This window comes from Bos mutus, chromosome 23 (genome assembly GCF_027580195.1).
Source record: "Bos mutus isolate GX-2022 chromosome 23, NWIPB_WYAK_1.1, whole genome shotgun sequence".
In the NCBI taxonomy this organism is placed as follows: Eukaryota; Metazoa; Chordata; class Mammalia; order Artiodactyla; family Bovidae; genus Bos; species Bos mutus.
The window spans coordinates 32070253-32087775 of record NC_091639.1 but is presented as its reverse complement, the minus strand read 5'-3'; the positions used below and the strand labels follow the sequence as shown (position 1 = coordinate 32087775).

The window sequence follows — 17523 nt, the reverse complement described above, 5'->3', positions numbered from 1 at the left end:
TGCTGATAAGAGTTAAAAGATAATTTAAGTTGGTATGATGGACAGAGTGGTAGATTTGGAGTGAGAAAGCTTGGAAATGAATCTCAGTTTTCTGGGTGACCTTGAGCAAGCCCTTGCTCAAACTCAGCTTTCTATTTTGAAAAATGCAGCTGGCTGCTTAAGGAAGATAACATCCACCAGGCGCCTGGCCCAGAAAATACGCTCTGAAGTGTTAGGTGATCTTGTCCAATCAATGCCAGTTATAAGACCGCATCTGCAAGCTTTGTGGAGGGCTCATCATTCACTGCCACCAGAGGCTACAGTCCTGATAATGAAAATTGCCTGGAGAAGAGTCACAATTAAAAAAAAGTATTTGTTTACTTGGCTGCACCGGCTTTTAGTTGCCTCTCACAGGGTAGTTCCCTGATCAGGGATGGAACCCAGGCTCCCTGCATTGGGAGCGCGGGAGTGAGTCAGCCATTCGACCACCAGGGAAGTCCCCACAGTTCTTGAAAAAAAAGAAAAAAAATTCAGGAACACAAAGCCACTTTTCCATTGGTCCTTGCCCACATTGGTTTTGCTCCTTCAAAAGACTCCATCACGTGCGGCGGCCCAGAAGTCGGGGGAAGCCTAGAGGGCCCGGAAGCACCGCCTGGTGGGAGGCGGCGGCTCGCGTTGCTGGGCTGGTGTCCTGGCAACCCCGGAACGCGCCTCCGCGGGTGAAGCAGGTGGCCGCGGCGTCCCTCTTGCCCTTGGCTCCCGGATCCTCGGCCTGCAGTTCGGCAGTTCGGCTGCCGGTTGAGGTTGGTGAGTTGATGTCGGCCGTATCCTCCTTGGAGGCCTCGGAGCGTAGAGCCAGGCCTCCCTGGGGGAAGAGGTGGACCACCCAGCGGAGGAAGGGAAGGAGCATCTCAGTGGGCGGGTGAGGGCCCAGGGAGCTCGGCGGGCATCCGAACCCGGAAACGCCCAATCAGAGAAAGCGAGGGAAGCTTTGATCAAGAGGCCAGCCCTGCCCTCTAGACTTTCCGTGGCCCCTGAAGTTTCTGTTTCCTTTGATTGATGCCTTTTTTTTAAACAAAGGTCTTTTCTTTGTCTCCGGCTCGCTTTTTAATATTTAAATCAACATCTGCATAGCTGAGTCCATGGACGCTGGAAGCGGTCCTCCGGGCTCTCATCTCCGCCTCCTCTACAGCAGAGACCTGAAGAAGGTTCAAGAGAAAGGAGACTCTGACATCACCACGGGAGAGAAGAGATACAGTTGAGTTTAAAAAAATCAGGAGGGCTGACTGGGATTTGGTTGCCCCAGCCAAGTACACTGAACCAGAAGGCATCTTTTGACGTTTAAAAGAAGGCTAGTTTGGGACCCCGTAATAGGGACTATTTGTATTGATACTGTCTGTATTAATCCAAGGTCTGGTAAGGCAGAGAGCAGCATCGAGGCAGGCGTTCTCATAAATGACCTCCCTGGATCTCCTAATATATCTCAGGGAGAGGTATATTACAAAGAATGAAGGAGGACATAGGTTTGACCTGTCCAGTGCGTCAGTCAATAAATGATAAAGCTGGGATTTGACATGAGTCTTCCAGTCTCCAAACCCAGGCCCCCACTTCTTTTTTCTCTGTGCTAATATATCAGATTTGTGGCACTGTTCATCGGATGGGACAGCTCAGGTAGAAATTAGGAACACTTTAGTGAAAGGTTTAAATTAAACAGTGGATGGGAGCTCTGTGATTGATTTTTATGGCTGAAGAGAATGTTTAGGGGTACATTTGCCTTTAGAGAACAGTGCTGTGGAGAACAGCTACAGTCTCTCAGAAAACCCCCAAGTGAGTACATGTAAGTGGGTAGCCTTCATGCCACAAAAAGAGATTGTAGAACGTTCCATCTCTGCCCATTAGAGCTTGGTCTTTGGTCTTCTGCATTCCAGGTGCATTTACAAGTGCAGGGAGAGGGTGGAGGTATGATTTACTACCTACCTACAACTGGGGCTTCCCTGGTGGGTTTGACAGTAAAGAATTTGCCCTCAATGACTGGGGTTCAATCCCTAGGTCAGGAAGATCTCCTGGAGAAGAGAATGACAACACACTCCAGTATTCTTGCCTGGAGAATCCCATGGACAGAGGAGCTTGGCGTGCTACAATCCATGGGGTCGCAAAGAGTCGGACACCACTGAGTGACTCAGACTTTCACTTTTCCTTACAAGCAGGGGCCAGTGGAGCAACAGAAATTAGAGCCACTAATTGCCCAAGGTGGCTAGTTCAGCAAGCAGAAAAAGGTTCTGGGACTCTAGCTTTAAGCTCCAGAATGTTCTGCAGTTTTCAGGTTGATCAGGCCTAAAGAAGGGTGCTGCTGTTTTAAGGGTGGGTCGGAGAAGGCGATGGCACCCCACTCCAGTACTCTTGCCTGGAAAATCCCAGGGACGGAGGAGCCTGGTAGGCTGCAGTCCATGGGGTCGCGAAGAGTTGGACACGACTAATCGACTTCACTTTGACTTTTCACTTTCATGCATTGGAGAAGGAAATGGCAACCCACTCCAGTGTTCTTGCCTGGAGAATCCCAGGGACGGGGGAGCCTGGTGGGCTGCCGTCTTTGGGGTCGCACAGAGTCGGACACGACTGAAGTGACTTAGCAGCAGCAGCAAAAGGGTTTCAGGTTTCTAGGTTAGGGCTCCTGGAAGAACACCAGACCCTGAGATTGCCACGCCACATTAACCAAAGACCCATGGCTTCCTTTTCTGCTGGAGAGGTGTATCCACTCAGGAGACCACATCTGAGCTCAGCTTCACATGGAGTCCACAGGTTTCAGTAAGGAAAGGAGCTCCATGAACCAGCAAAGGCTGAGTGCACAACTCTGGATGTGTATGCATTTTTTCCAGCAGAGAGGACCCAGGACTTTCTTTATTTCTTGGAGGGAGTCTGTGATTCAAAAAAGGGTTAAAAACCACTGTCCTAGATCTTTTGTTTGTTTGCTGAGCAGATAAACAGGGATTGGAAACCAAGTGTTTGGTTAAAGAGTATCCACAAGAAGCTAACTTGGCTTGCTGTACTATTTTCTCCCCGCCAGACAGTGCTATTGTGTAACTCAGCTGAGATGACAGCGTGTGAAAGTGCCTTGGTTATGTAAGGTGTTATTCCTGCCTAACGGAAATGGAAATAATTATTGTGAATTTCACAGATGGTACCAGAGAAACAGACTTTCTTCTGAAACAGATTTTCCCCCCCTCAATTCCTTTCTAGTCATCAGAACTTTCTCTTAGGTTGGACCATCTTTTTTTTTGTCTCGAAGTGTTTTGATTTAGGATTTTCAAGATCATGGCTCACTGGATATCTTTTGCATTTGCGTAACAATGAATATGATAATGGTGACCCTTTCAAGAAGGATGTTCCTTAACTTAGCGTGTCTCACCTCAGGCTACAGTGCTAGATAGAGAGGTGGGGCAGGCATTGTGAGCTGGGCAAAACAGGTCACTGACTTGCTGAAAGTAACTTGATGTTACTCTACGCAGTGGAGGCATCAATATCAGAATGATAGGGTTTGGACTTGGATTTCCAGCCCTTTTCTCCCACCTGAGGAGACGTGGAGAGGCAGCCTGGGGTCAGGCTTAAGTGTCTCCAGAGCATGTTTGAAGCTGAGTTTCTTTTAGGAATTCCCGGAACTCAGCCGAGTCTGGAGAAAGTGCCAGTTGAGCAGGCAGACCCCTCTTCCAGCCCTTGCTGGTCAGTCTGCAGAGTCTGCTGTTACGGCAGCTGCAGGCTGCTGTCTAGAATGTTGCCATCACAAAACTTCTTAAGTAAACAGGGAAATAGGCTAAATTTGTAGATGTGGTTTCACTGGCTCGTTGCTTAGGGCTGCATAATATATTTACATTTTACCTCTCAAAAAAAAAAAAAAAAAAAAGAAACCCCGAAACTTGTGAGGGGGGCCCCCTCTGATACCATCCTTAGCAAACAATCCTTGCTTTGGTGAATTCGCCAGTCCCCCTAGTGGCCGAATACAATATACAATGTGAACTATTTAGAAAAGGCAGTCCCTGTTAAAACCTATGGGCAAGTATTGTCATAAGTAAATGCTATGATAAGTAACTCAGAACTGACGTTGAGTCTCAACCCAGAAGACATCTCTGCTCTTAATTTTATTTTTTTCTTTACATATGTGAGTCCTTTCTGCATCTTTATATATACATTTCATACCCTTTTCATAGATGTTACTGAAAGTAGGGCCTTGGAATGAAAGAGCATTTCTCATAGGTTTTGGAGGACATAAATGGCCAAATTACTCTTCAGTAAGATGGAGGTTTTTTTCAGCAGCAGTGTACAAAAATGTCATTCCTCCAAGCTGTGCCAGCCTTAGGTATTTGTAAACGGATAGCAAATAATATCTTATTTTAAGTTCAACTCTTTCACTAATGTAAGGATGAATTTTTTTCCCCAAACATATATTGCCTATATATGTGTGTTTAGTGAATTACCTAATCATGTCTTTTGCTCATTTATTTTCCTTTGGGTATAAGATTTTCATCTTATAAATTTTTAAAAACTCATGCTTTGTCATGATTATTAGCTCTTTTTAATTTATTTTTTATTTTTTTTTCAGTGTTACAGCTCTATTTTATCTAGAAGATAGCAGGAGAGAGAGTGAGAGAGAGAGAGAGAAAGAAAAGAGCGCACGCACGCGGGAGAGAGAGTCCGTGAGAAAGCGCTTTGGCTCCTCCTTTTATATGTTTTTTCCTCCACCTGGGCCTGCCCTATGCAAATTGGGCTTAGCCAGGAGTGCTGTTTGTTCTGCCTGAAGTCTTCACTCTGGTCCTCGGACCTTCTTTGACCTTCCTTGTCTTCTAGTCACCGCCATTTGGACTCCTTTTCTCTATTCTACCTACCTAACATTCCCCCCTCAAGAGATGGGAGGCCCAATTCTTTGGGAATAGGGGCGTCGAGGTCTTTCTGGCTACTTCCTGCTGAACTGGGACGGCGAGGGGTATTGGGCCTCCCCCTCTTGCTAGTCTCAATCCTCAGAGTCCTTATAGCGGTGTCCAAGGGTGTGTGATATTTTCCGTGGTCAGCTGTAGTTTTATATCTTTGTTGAACTGGCACTGCATGTTGTAGCTGGTTGACCTTAACTGGAGGTCTTCTGGAATCTGAGACTGGGCTGCGTGAGCTTTCTGCTAAGTTCGTTTTTCGCTGTCCCGGTTTCCAGCACAATGGGCCTTCCCCTGCACTGGGTTTCTTCGCCTTCCGCTTCTAGCGTGGGAGCTTCGCTGAGTTGGGCTCCTGCTGTGCTTGGCCTCTTCCGCACGGAGGTTGTTTCAGCCAGGTTATATCCGAGTCACGGCACCATAGATATCACGCGAGTGTATGTTCCTCGGTTCTTTGTCTTGTCACAACAAAGATTTGGAGCGACGGACATTAAAGCCCTTGGCACATCACAGCTCTTGGGTCCTAGACAAACCGTGCTACAGCTCTTAGGCAAATCAGTGTTACAGCTCTATTTTATTTAGAAGATAGCAGGAGAGTCCAAGACTTGAAGAGAAGAGAGTGGAGGAGTGCATGGGGAGGGAGGGAGGGAGGGAGTGAGAGAGAGAGAGAGTGAAAGAGAGAAAGAGAGAGAGAGCGCATGCACGAGGGAGAGAGAGTCCCTATTAGCTCTTTTTAAATCCTGTATGTTATGAATCTATTTATAGTTTGCTATGAAAGTTTCAAGTGTGTGTGTATTCAAATCTACGCCTCTTTTCTTTTGCTTGTATTTTATACCTTTCTTAGAAATAACTTCCCCACTCTAACATTATTTAAACATTCACTTGTTATTTTTTCAGATACATCTTTTAATTTTTGCATTCACATTTGTAATTCATTTGAAATTTATTTGGGGATAAGGGAGGTTTAATTTTATTTTCATTCCAAATGGTTAATTAGCTGTTCCAGAAATATTTTTTTGAATGATCCAGTCTTTCTTCACTGCGATAAAATGCCGCTATTATCACATAACATTTTATTCTAGCTACATTTGCTGTTTTGTTCTGTTGATTTATCTGTCAGGGTTTGTGTCAGTTCCATCATGATTATTGTAACATTAAATTACATTTTTTGTTGTTTTGTTTTTTTGGCTGCACTGTGTAGTATGTGGGGATCTTGGTTCCCCAACCAAGAATCAAACCCACGCCCCTTGCAATGGAAGCTCAGAGTCTTAACTACTGGACTGCCAGGGAAGACCCTAAACTACATGCTATGAGTTATACTCCATTGCTCTGTAACCTCGTACAAGTTATTTGATATTTCTAGTACTCGGTTTCTTTATGGGTAAGATTACTTCTGTTTTATTTGTAATTGTGGCCTCTTTTCCATTTCTTATACTGTTTACTTACATTAAAATTTTTTTCTTGAACTCTATCTACATTTTTAATTTTTTCCATGAACCGCTAATTCTGTTAATCATCTTTATTTCATTCATTTCTGCTTTTATTTTATGATTTCTTATCATTTTGAGGCATTTGTCTTTTTCCTCTTATATCTTGAATTGAAAGTTTAGGTCATTAATTTTAGAATCTTTGTTTTCTGACACTATAGCCTGTCACTTGTAAGATGGACATTTTTCACAGTTTGTGTCTCTGAAGTTGGATGGGTCTTACCAGTGCCATGGGCCCACTAACCCCTGTGAAGTAGTTGATATAACTTTGCTGGATGAGCACTGAATAACGCAGAGGTGTGTCTGTGGTTTGGAAGAAAATTCCAGAGGCACTTAAGAAATGCTCCGTCACCTACATTCTTGTTGCATTGAGATCAATTTTGGTGGAAAATGTGGGCATCAGGGATTGAGGTGAAAAGTGATTCAATAATCAGACTTTTGAATGTGTGTAAGGTTTAAGAATGCCTCGTGCTCAGTCGCTCAATCTTGTCCGACTCCTTTCCTCTGTCCATGGATTTTTCCAGGTAAGGATACTGGAGTGGGTTGCCACTTCCTACTCCAGGGAATCTTCCTGACCTAGGGATCAAACTCGAGTCTCTTGCGTATCCTGTGTTGACAGGCAATTTTTTACCACTAGCACCACCTGGAAAGCCCCACGAGTGCCTTTAGCCATTTAATTTTGCTTTTATTTTCCTTCTTTAAATACGTACAGGATTAAAATCTATATCTAAGTAAGTCTAAAAGGATTCTTCAATGAATATAAAAGTCCAAAATGATAAAGCACGTGTCATAATTTAATTGGCCTCCTCTGTTCTTTGTGGTCCATAAAATAATGTTTTTACAACTGATGGTGTCTTACATTCAGTAAAATACAGTGTATGCATTTAAGGCTCTAGGTTCTAGTCACTGCTTTATTTGAATCCACAAGTTTTGATATATTGTATTTATGTCATTGATCATTAAGTACCTCATGAGTCACATTATGCTTTCTTCTATTATGTGAAATGTTTGGAGATGTGGTTTGAGTTTCCAAGCTTATGGGTGTTTTTTGGCTGTCTTTTTATTATTGATTTTTAATAGTATTGTGTGTGGTCAGAGAGTGTGGTCTGTATTATGTTCTTGATACCACATTTGCGGTTCCATATCTGGCGCTGCTGGAGACCTGTGCTCTTTCTTCACAGCTCTGCCCTCCACTGGGTTCCACTCCATCCCAATTACTCACTCCTCAAGCAAATAGTTGGCCCTTGTGTATGGAGGGCTGCCCTAGGCTGCATGACATGTTGTGCTTAGTCGCTCAGTCATGTCCGACTCTTTGCGACCCTGTGGACTGCAGCCTGCCAGGCTCCTCTGTTCGTTGGGATTCTCCCGGCAAGAATACTGGAGTGGGCTGCCATGCCCTCCTCGAAGGCGTGGCTCAGGGCCTTGTGCCAAAACAGCTCTTCCCACACTTGGCTGGCTCTGAGAATCACCCGAGGTGCTTCTTAAACATACAGATTTCCGGGTTGCTGCCCCCTCCCTGTAAGTTGGCTTGGAGCCCTGGAATCTGCATGTTGAACAAGTGTCCCATGGTGATTCTCATCACTGGATGCGTGTGGAGAATCAGGAGGAGGGGCAGGATAGAATGAGTGCAGTGATGGAACTGGGCTTGAAGAGGAGGAATTTCACTGCCAAGCATGAGCCTAAGAACTACTGAGGGAGTGAGGCTTCTGCAAAATGTGGATTCCCAGGCTTCACTGACCAAGATTCCAGTTTGATGGATCTGTAATGGGATTTGGGAATCGGTATTTTTGAATTATTTCTTATTTTTTAATGTTTTATGTTGTTTTTTCTTCCACCACCCCATTTAATTTTTTTTTTTATTTTATATTGGCGTGTAGTTGATGAACAGTGTTGTATTAGTTTCAGGTGTACAGCAAAGTGATTCAGTTATACGCAGACACGTCTTTACTCTTTTTGAAATTCTTCTCCCATTTCAGTTATTACAGAGTATTGAGCAGAGTTCCCTGTACTTTACAGCAGGTCCTTGTTGGTTATCTATTTTAGCACCCTCTTTTTTCCATTGATTCTGGTAAGCTGTATTTTTTTTCTTTTTTGAAAAAACTTTTAATTTTATATTGCAGTAGGGCCAATTAACAATGTGATATTTCCAGGTGGACAGCAAAGGGACTCAGCCATACAAATATATGTATCTATTCTAAACTCACCTCCCATCCCAGGCTGCCACATATCATTGAGCAGTGTTTCCTGTGCTATACAGTAGGTCCTTGTTGGTTATCCATTTTAAATATAGCAGTGTCCATCCCAAACTCCCTAATGATCCCATCCCCCATCTTGCCCTGCTGCTGCTGCTGCTAAGTCACTTCAGTCGTGTCCGACTCTGTGCGACCCCAGAGACTGCAGCCTACCAGGCTCCCCCGTCCCTGGGATTTTCCAGGCAAGAACACTGGAGTGGGTTGCCATTTCCTTCTCCATAGCAACCATAAATTTGTTCTCTAAGTCTGTACGTCTGTTTCTGTTTTGTAAATAAGTTCATTTGTATCATTCTTTTTTTAGATTCCACATTTTTATAAGGGATGTCTGACTTCACTCATATGACCATCTCCAGGCCCATCCATGTTGCTGCAAATGATGTTGTTTCATTTTTTCTAATGGCTTGAGTAATATTCCATTGTGTATATGTATCACATCTTCTTCATCCTGGGAATCTGTATTTTTAACAGGCCTCTCAGGTAACTCTGATGCAACAGTTCTTACCCTGAGAAACCCCAGGATGAGGGTATTGTGAGAGGACAGATTAGGTAGAATTTAAAAACTTTGTAGAGTCACAGGCAAGTCCTCTTAAGAGTCAAGTGTTTGGTAATAGAGTTGGGTCTTGACAGGTGTGGGAAGGATATGATTCACCTGATAGATGAATTTGAGAGGGAGTTGATAGGAAATGAATAAAACCTGGCTAAGGGGTAGTCCCATTGATGGATGGTGGGAATTTGCAGAGGTGCCCAGGAGATGCCACACACATGTGAATCATTAAATGGTAGGTGGAACAGCAGTCATTCTAAAAATGTACTCCAGCGTCAGAGAAGTCTGACTCTTATTTCTGAGAATTTTCTTATAGTTTTTTAAAAAGAAATTATTTACCATCTGGGAAAAAGATCAAGTGGGAGGTATTTTCATGAATGTAACCCAGTGGTGATATCTATGTGTTGCAGGTACCAAGCGCAAAGATCTTCTGGAATCTAAGGGATGCTTTGCCAGCGTAATATCACCTGGCAGAAGGGTCAGCCCCTCATCTACTGAAACAGGTCTAAGTGTCGGTGGGCCTCTCAGCCCTGGCAGAGGCTTTGTCCACCTAGAGTAAGTAAGGGTCCAGGGAAGAGCCGTAAACATTGGGGTCAATTCTAAGCAGGGGACCAACAGTCTGAGAGGGAGTGTGACATGTTTACAAGACCATGGATTCCGGAGCCAGACTGGGTTCAAATCTCACTCTGTCACTTGGTATCTGTGTGAATTTGGGCAAATTACTTCACCTCCCTGGGCCTCAGCTTTCTTATCTGCAAAAAGTGGGGGCAGGTGGTGGTAATACTTCAGGAGATTGTTGTGAGGATGAAATGAGGTAATGCATATAAAGTGATTCGAAGACTCCTTGGCATAAAACACAGGCTGTGCAAGGGCTCGCTATTATGAAGGTGAAATTAAACTATGTATTTTTGGGAATACAAATATACACACACAGGTGGTAAATCTTTTAAAAAATATTCATTTATGTCTTTTTTGGTTTTGGCTGCACTGTGTCTCAGTTGTGGCACATGGGTGTTCGTTGTGGCGTGTGGGATCTTAGTTTCCTGACCAGGGATCAAACCTGTGTTCCCTGCGTTGGAAGGCAGGTTCTTAACCCCTGGACCACCAAGGAAGTCCTGGTGGTAGACTCGTAAAGAACAGCAAAGAAATGGTTGCCATGACACTCAGAGTCAGGATTGTAGTTCCCTCTCTGGGAAAGGGACACAGATGGTTTCTGGGGAGTGGGAGGAAAGGGCTGGCCATGTGTTATTTCTTGTCTTGGATGTTGGCTTTATAAGTATTTGTAAAACTGCACTGTTTTATATACTTTGCTCTGTTTGATTTCTTATGATAAAAAGTCTTAAAAAGCTTTTTCTAACAGTTTTTGTTGTAATGAAAGTAATTTAGCGGTTTCCATGGTGGCTCAGTGGTGAAGAATCCTCCTATCAATGCAAGGGACATGGGTTCAATCCCTGGTCCAGGAAGATCCTACATACCAGGGAGTGACTAAACCCTTGCACTATAACTTTTGAGTCCACGTGCTCTAGAGCCCGGGAACTGCAAGTACTGAGCCCTTGAGCCTGTGCTGTGCAACAAGAGAAGTCACCTCAATGAAGAAGCCACAGCTAGAGAAAAACATGTGTAGCAGCGAATACCCAGCACAGCCATAAATACATAATTGAATTAAAAAATAAAGTTATTTAAGTTCATTATAGGAATTTTGAAAATATAAAAAACAACCACCATGGTAATCTTATCTCTTAGAGAATTGGTGTTAACTTTTTTTATATGCATGAAAGAAAATCTATTTCTTATGCATGGAAATATGTAATTATTTTTCACAATTAAGATCATAGGGTCACTAAGAGTCGGACACGACTGAGCGACTTCACTTTCAGTTTTCACTTTCATGCATTGGAGAAGGAAATGGCAACCCACTCCAGTGTTCTTGCCTGGAGAATCCCAGGGGCGGGGGAGCCTGGTGGGCTGCCATCTATGGGTCTCTCAGGGTCGGACACGACTGAACCGACTTAGCAGCAGCAGCAGCTGCAGCATACTACTTTTTTGCAAAACCTGCTTTTTCCAACTTTGCATTTACCCACTCTTTCACAGTCACCTGTTTATCTGTCCATGTCCTCTTCCCCTTGACCCTAAGCTCCTGAGAGCAGGGACTGTTTGGATCCCCAGTGTCTAGACCAATGCTTTCCACAAAATGTACTCAGATATGTATTTGTTGAGTGAAGCAAGTAGGTAGATGGTCCTAAAGTTTTTTTGGAACATTTCCTTTATCTTGGCAATGTTTTCTATGCAGTTAATTCAGCAAACACAAATATATAAAAAGTATTTAGGAGAGACATATATCACCCAGTGTCAAAGTTATCATACATTTGGAACTGGGAGGGTGGACTCTGAGTTGTTGGCTTTTTTGCTTTATCTGCACACTACGGAAGTTCAAAGACATTAGTATGGGTATCTTTACTTAAAACTGATGTTGGGCTATGCAAGACTGTGAGTTATGGACCCAGGGTTCTTTATGATTTTTAGGTAACATAGTCTAGAGTTAACCTGCAGATCCAGCTCGGCCCCTCTCTAGGGTGTGTGTTGTTAGTTTCTTTGAGGGCTCATTTCCTTTGCAAATGGAAATGATTCTACTGGCCCCACCTATAATAACAGGATTTTTTGTCAGGAGCAAATAAAATGATCAACATGAAGTTGGTTTGAAATGATTCCAATATCAGGGTGGCGTAATATTTTGAAAAAAGATCCTATGACTTGATAACAGATAACTCTACCTGAAAGCATTGTCCAAGGCCATCTATCAAATGCTAGACCACTAAGACCAGAAGTGATGGCTTTTTCTGTTGATGCCCACAATAGCTCATTGCAGGCATTTGTAACTACCAGGAAGTTCTGTACTAAACATAGTGCTCTGTTATTATAGCCATTTCAGTCGAGGCTTGTTTTTGATTATTTCTTTCTCTTTTCTTTATACTGATTGATTTTTTATTTCCATTTAATGATTTTATTGAACATGCATTTTCTGGGTAGCAGTTTTAGTTGAAGCATAATTCATATACCATGTAATTCACCAGTTTAATAATGCAACCATTATCACAATCCATTTTAGGACATTTTTATTGCCTCCTTAAAGAAACCTGTCACCCTCATGTCCCCTATCCCTCCAGCCCTGGATAACCATTAATTTTATCTCTATGGATTTACCTGTTCTGGATATTTCATATAAATGGAATTACCAATATTTGGTCTTTGGTGTCTGGCTTATTTTATTCAGCCTGATGTTTAGATGTATGCCAGGAGTAGAATTGCTGGCTTATATGATAATTCTATATTTAACTTTTGCACACCAAACTGCCTTTAAGCATGCATCTTTTGAATATATTTCAATCCCCTCAATTACAAATAAATAAATTATATGCTCATGGACTTTTATTGAAGAGTAGTCCTAGTTTTCATACGTGAGGGCAATTCTAGTGTAAGAGATGTAAGATCAGGTTGTAACTTCCAATTTAAGCACATCGACATTTTCATCCTTCTGCTTCCTTTCCAGCCCTGCTGCAGAGTTGGATCTGAAATCCTCCTCCTCACATTCTGATCACTCCTCTGAAACTTCACTGCCTGAAGTCCAAAAGGATAAATATCCCCAGGAATTCAGCCTGCTCAAGTTGCAGACAAGTGAGTAGGTTACAGGTCCTCCTCCATGTGCCTCCATGCCCAGGGTCTTTGCAGAAGGCTGCCATACTGTTGGGTGCCATTCGCTGAAGACCCACTAGGTGCCTGGCATTCAACATGCTTCATCTCTAATTCTCACAACTCTGTGGGGTAGCTACTGTTATATGTTTTTCAAAATTAAAATGCCTTATAAACATAAAAGTACTATAATAAAATATTAAAATAATAAAGAAGCATGTAGAATATGAAAACCCCTTCCCCAATATTTTCCAATCATCCCCCTATTCTGCTCCATAGCTGTGAAGAGTTTGATATCTATTCTTGAGAATTTTGAACTGTAAATGTATATGTATTTGAAATATATATGTATATGTATAAACATATATATGCTTAATATATGTATGTTTAGATATATATATATATATTTATGGATTGTAATATACCACCATATTTTCACTGATAGAAAATAGTACAAAATTATTTTCAAAGTATTGTTTTCACTCAAAGTATAAGTAGATCATGGATTCTTTCTGTGTCAATACATATAGACCTGTGTGGCTGATACAGACCTACCTGTTTTACACAGATGGAAACTGAGGCTGGAGAGATTCATTCACCCACACAAGCACACATAGTTAGGAAGTGAAGGGATGGGATTACAATTCAAACACGCCTGCCTCCAAAGCCTCTGGTCGTTCACAGCCACCAAGGAGACAAGAGTTTCTTAAGCAACCCTAGAGCTGTCAGACCTTTCACCATTCAAAATCACTTGAGCAGTTTTATAGGAAAAGGGTCAGATGAAGAAACAGAGACCCTGAGAAGTCCATCAACTAGCCTAAGGTCTCAGAGCAGCCCTTCTCCTTGGTCCTAATCACATTGCATCTCTCTTTGTTTCTGCAGCCTGAGCATGTGCCACTGTTGGCTGCCAACACCATATGCCATCTGGTTAAGATGCCATGGGTGTTCTAGCCCTTCCTCTGATGGGCTTTCTATTCCTATACATTTATTAGAGTGAAGATTGGCTCACAGATGCTTGTAAAGCTGTCTCTGAGCTTCCTAACCCATACATCACTTCCAACCATAAAACTGGCTTTATTTTTGAAAGAGAGGGTAAAAAGGAAAAAGAGAAGAGCCCTCTTAGATAGCTTTCTTTCTACTTCCCTTCTTTTGTGCCTAGTCCCATAGAGGTTAACACTGCCCTGATGTAGAATTACGGAAATACACACATTGATAACAGGTCATACAGCCAGATGGTGCCGGGGGTGGGGGTGGGGCTTCACACCATTTTGTTATCCAGCTCCACTGTGAGGCTGGGAGCAGTGCTGATGGAAGCATTTCTGATGTCTTGCAGAAGATGGGCAGCGTCCTGAGTGGACATTTTACCCAAGGTTTAGCAGCAACATCCACACCTACCATGTTGGAAAGCAGTGTTTCTTTAACGGGGTCTTCCTCGGCAATAGGAGGTCTCTATCAGAGAGGATAGTGGACAAGAGCCTTGGGAGAAAGAAATGTGGTAATGTTTTCCTCCTGAATGTTCATTGTGCAATGCCCCAGAATACTCGTGAGTTGTCATTCCAGCGGCCCAGCCTTGTGTGGCTGGGGCAGACCTAGGGGGTCACTGTGTCATCCAGGTGCAGCCAGAAAAATAGGAAAGACAAGGGGATGGTTGGCAGGCTGCACTTTTTGGCAAAGAACTCACACCATATGCTGATCCACATTTTTGTTTTTCTCTGAGTTTCATAAAATGCTAATGTGATATTTAAGTCATCAGATAAGATCTATCAGATACTTATTAATAGAAATCTCCATTGAAGTCCTAGGAAAAGAATTCATGTTTCAATTAGATGTTGCTTGTCATATGCGTTTAAATCGTGCTTTTGATTCTTTACAAGGAAAACATCCTTTAAACCTTAGCTTCAGTGTGTGTTGTTGTTTTGTAGCTGATTTAATGAAAGGTAGATGTGATGAGGAAGTGTATATATGTATCTCCTCAGCTTGTGACTTGGTGAGTTCTCTGTTCCAACTTAGCCATCATAAATTTATTGAAAGACCCTAAAGAGTTTCTGAATACCAAGGGGACCATTTATGGCACACGCTTCCATAGAAGTACCTGTATAGGAGTCAGCAAGTGCTTCAGGGAAGAATAAGATGGCTGTAGTAGGAATACAGGGCTTCCCTGGTAGCTCAGTTGGTAAAGAATCTGCATGCAATGCAGGAGACCCCAGTTCAGTTCCTGGGAAGATCCGCTGGAGAAGGGACAGGCTACCCATTCCAGTATTCTTGGCCTTCCCTGGTGGCTCAGCTGGTAAAGAATCCACCTGCAGTGCGGGAGACCTGGGTTTGATCCCTGGGTTGGGAAGAGCCCCTGGAGAAGGGAAAGGCTACACACGCCAGTATACAGAGAGAAAGAAATAGAAACTTCTACTCAGAGCAGAGACAGGTAGTTTTGAAAACCAAGGCTTTTCCTTGGGTAGGTTAGTTGCTAAGTCATGTCAAACTCTTGTCCAACCCTATGGACTGTAGCTCTCTAGTCTCCTCTGTCCATGGATTTTTTAGGCAAGAATACTGGAGTGGGTTGCCATTTCCTCCTCCAGGGGATCTTCCTGACCCAGGGATCGAACCCATGTCTCCTGCATTGACAGATTCTTTACCACTGAGCCACCAGGGAAGCCCTTGCATGGATAGAGAATACACCAAAAGCCAGACTAGAGGAGGTGAGAAAGTAGTCACTGATACGGGGACTTTGAGGAGTCCTGTGTCCTACCCAACTCCTGAGATCAAAATCTAGTGGCTGAGGGGACGTGAGTCTAGCCGGGGCTTCTGCCTCACAGGGTGGCTGGGGGAAGACCTTGAGCTTCCAGATGAAGTGGCATCTCACCGGACTGTGCACAGAGAGCAATGATAACTCTGGGCAGTGTTTGGGGAGAAAGCCCGCTGAGGGTCTCATCCACCCAGGAGATGTGGACGAATAGCAGCATTTCTGTGCCTTGTAAAGACTGTGGAGCTTAGGACAGAGAGAAAGAGAGAGAGAGAGAGAGAGCAAGCGAGCAAGCCAGGGGAGCTGGTTGTACGGCTGGAATGCTGGCAGGGCACCGTATGGTGTACTGTTGACCACCAAGCCAGGGGTCATATGGGAATAAATGTGTGTTTCACCTGATACACGGCAGACAGGGATAGCTTCAGAGGATCAGACTAGATGGCCCATTTTAGTAGACAACAGAAAATAGATACCAGCTCTCAGAGAGCAGCAGGTACCTGTGTGGTTTGCAGATGGTGACCCAGGACCCAAAGCCTTCTCATAGATCCTGATGTCATGTAAGCCTGCTGTACACACTCTTGACTTCTCACTCCTGAGATGCAGTCCTAGGGAGGAAGAGCAAGTATTTATTTAACTGGTTTAAATCTGGAACAACTGAGAAAAACAAAGAAGGGACTAAGTTTAGCTGTCTATTACTTAGGCATGCTTTTGGCCACAAGTAAGAGAAAAATCAAATTATCAGAGACTTAAATTGTAAGATATTTATTAAGTAATTAACAAGAAGCTTTGGTGTCTAAGTGACCTATATGGTCTGGTTGCCCAATGATCTCATCAAAGACAGGCTCATTTTGGGTTTTTTGATGTATTACCATTCTTCATAATGTTGGATTTTTTTGGTCTAGATGCTTGTCCCCTTATGGTTATAAGATAACTGTTGTAGTTTTAAGCATCATATTTGTATTCAAGACATAAAAAAGGAAAATCTCCTGTTGCCTTCCCCTTTTAGAAGGAAGGAAAGTTTTCCCATATGGTCCTTGGGGGACTTCCTTGTCTCACTGGCCAGAACAGGGACAACTGCAAGTATATATTAAAAGTAAATGAGGAGGACTTCCTTGGTCGCTTAGTGGTAAAGAATCCGCCTACTAATGCAGGAGACATGGGTTCCATCCCTGGCCTGGGAAGATCCCACATGCTGCGGAGCAACTTAGCGACTAAGCCCGTGTGCCACAGCTATTGAGCTGCAGAGCCCAGGAGCTGAAACAACAGAAGCCCGAGCACTGTAACTAGAGAAAAGCCTGCACAGCCACCAAGACCCAGCACAGCCAAAAAGCAAAGTAAATGAGGGACTTTCCTCGTGTTCCCAAAGCAGGAGCTGGGGTTCAATCCCTGGTCAGGAAACTAGATCACACATTCTGCAAAAAAGAGTGAAGATTCCCAAGTGCCATGGCCAAGACCTGGCCCAGCCAAATAAATACAAACATAAAGAAAAAACTTTTAAAATAAGTAAAACATTTAAAAAGAGTCCTGTCTGTTGGGTGTGAGCAAAGAAGGAGGTTGTGTCCCCAGCTGCATGTCCCTGCTTCTAGTCCCAAGGTACTCTTGCAAGCCAGGATTATTTCCTTGGGAGAGGCATCCGGCGTTGGAGGTGCAGGTTTAAATGGCCATCCTGTGCCAGCCTCACTCCATGGGAACTCATGTGGTTGGTTTCTTGTTCCTGGGGCATTGGAAGGGGCTGGGTCGGGTGTCAGAGCCTGGGCTGAGTAAGCAGTGTTTACTCAGCATCAGTAGACTTTTTCCTGACTCCTCTTCACCATGAAGGCCACCTCCCACTGCTGCGCCACCTCATTCTTCTTCTTTTTTTTTTTTTAATTAATTTATTTATTTTTGGCTGTGCTGGGTCTTTATTGCTGCATGAGCTTAT

The 17523-nt window shown here is 43.4% G+C and overlaps 1 protein-coding gene across 1 annotated transcript in view; it reads left to right on the top strand.

Annotated features, from left to right (window-relative positions):
- Positions 1-17523, top strand: part of SPATS1 (spermatogenesis associated serine rich 1) — a 44717-nt gene that overhangs the window by 21025 nt on the left and 6169 nt on the right. Inside the window, exons 4-8 of the mRNA XM_014479518.2 lie at positions 572-786; positions 1114-1236; positions 9586-9730; positions 12723-12847; positions 14196-14357. Of these exons, the coding sequence (XP_014335004.1) occupies positions 572-786; positions 1114-1236; positions 9586-9730; positions 12723-12847; positions 14196-14357 (770 nt within the window). The remainder of the gene's footprint in view (positions 1-571; positions 787-1113; positions 1237-9585; positions 9731-12722; positions 12848-14195; positions 14358-17523) is intronic.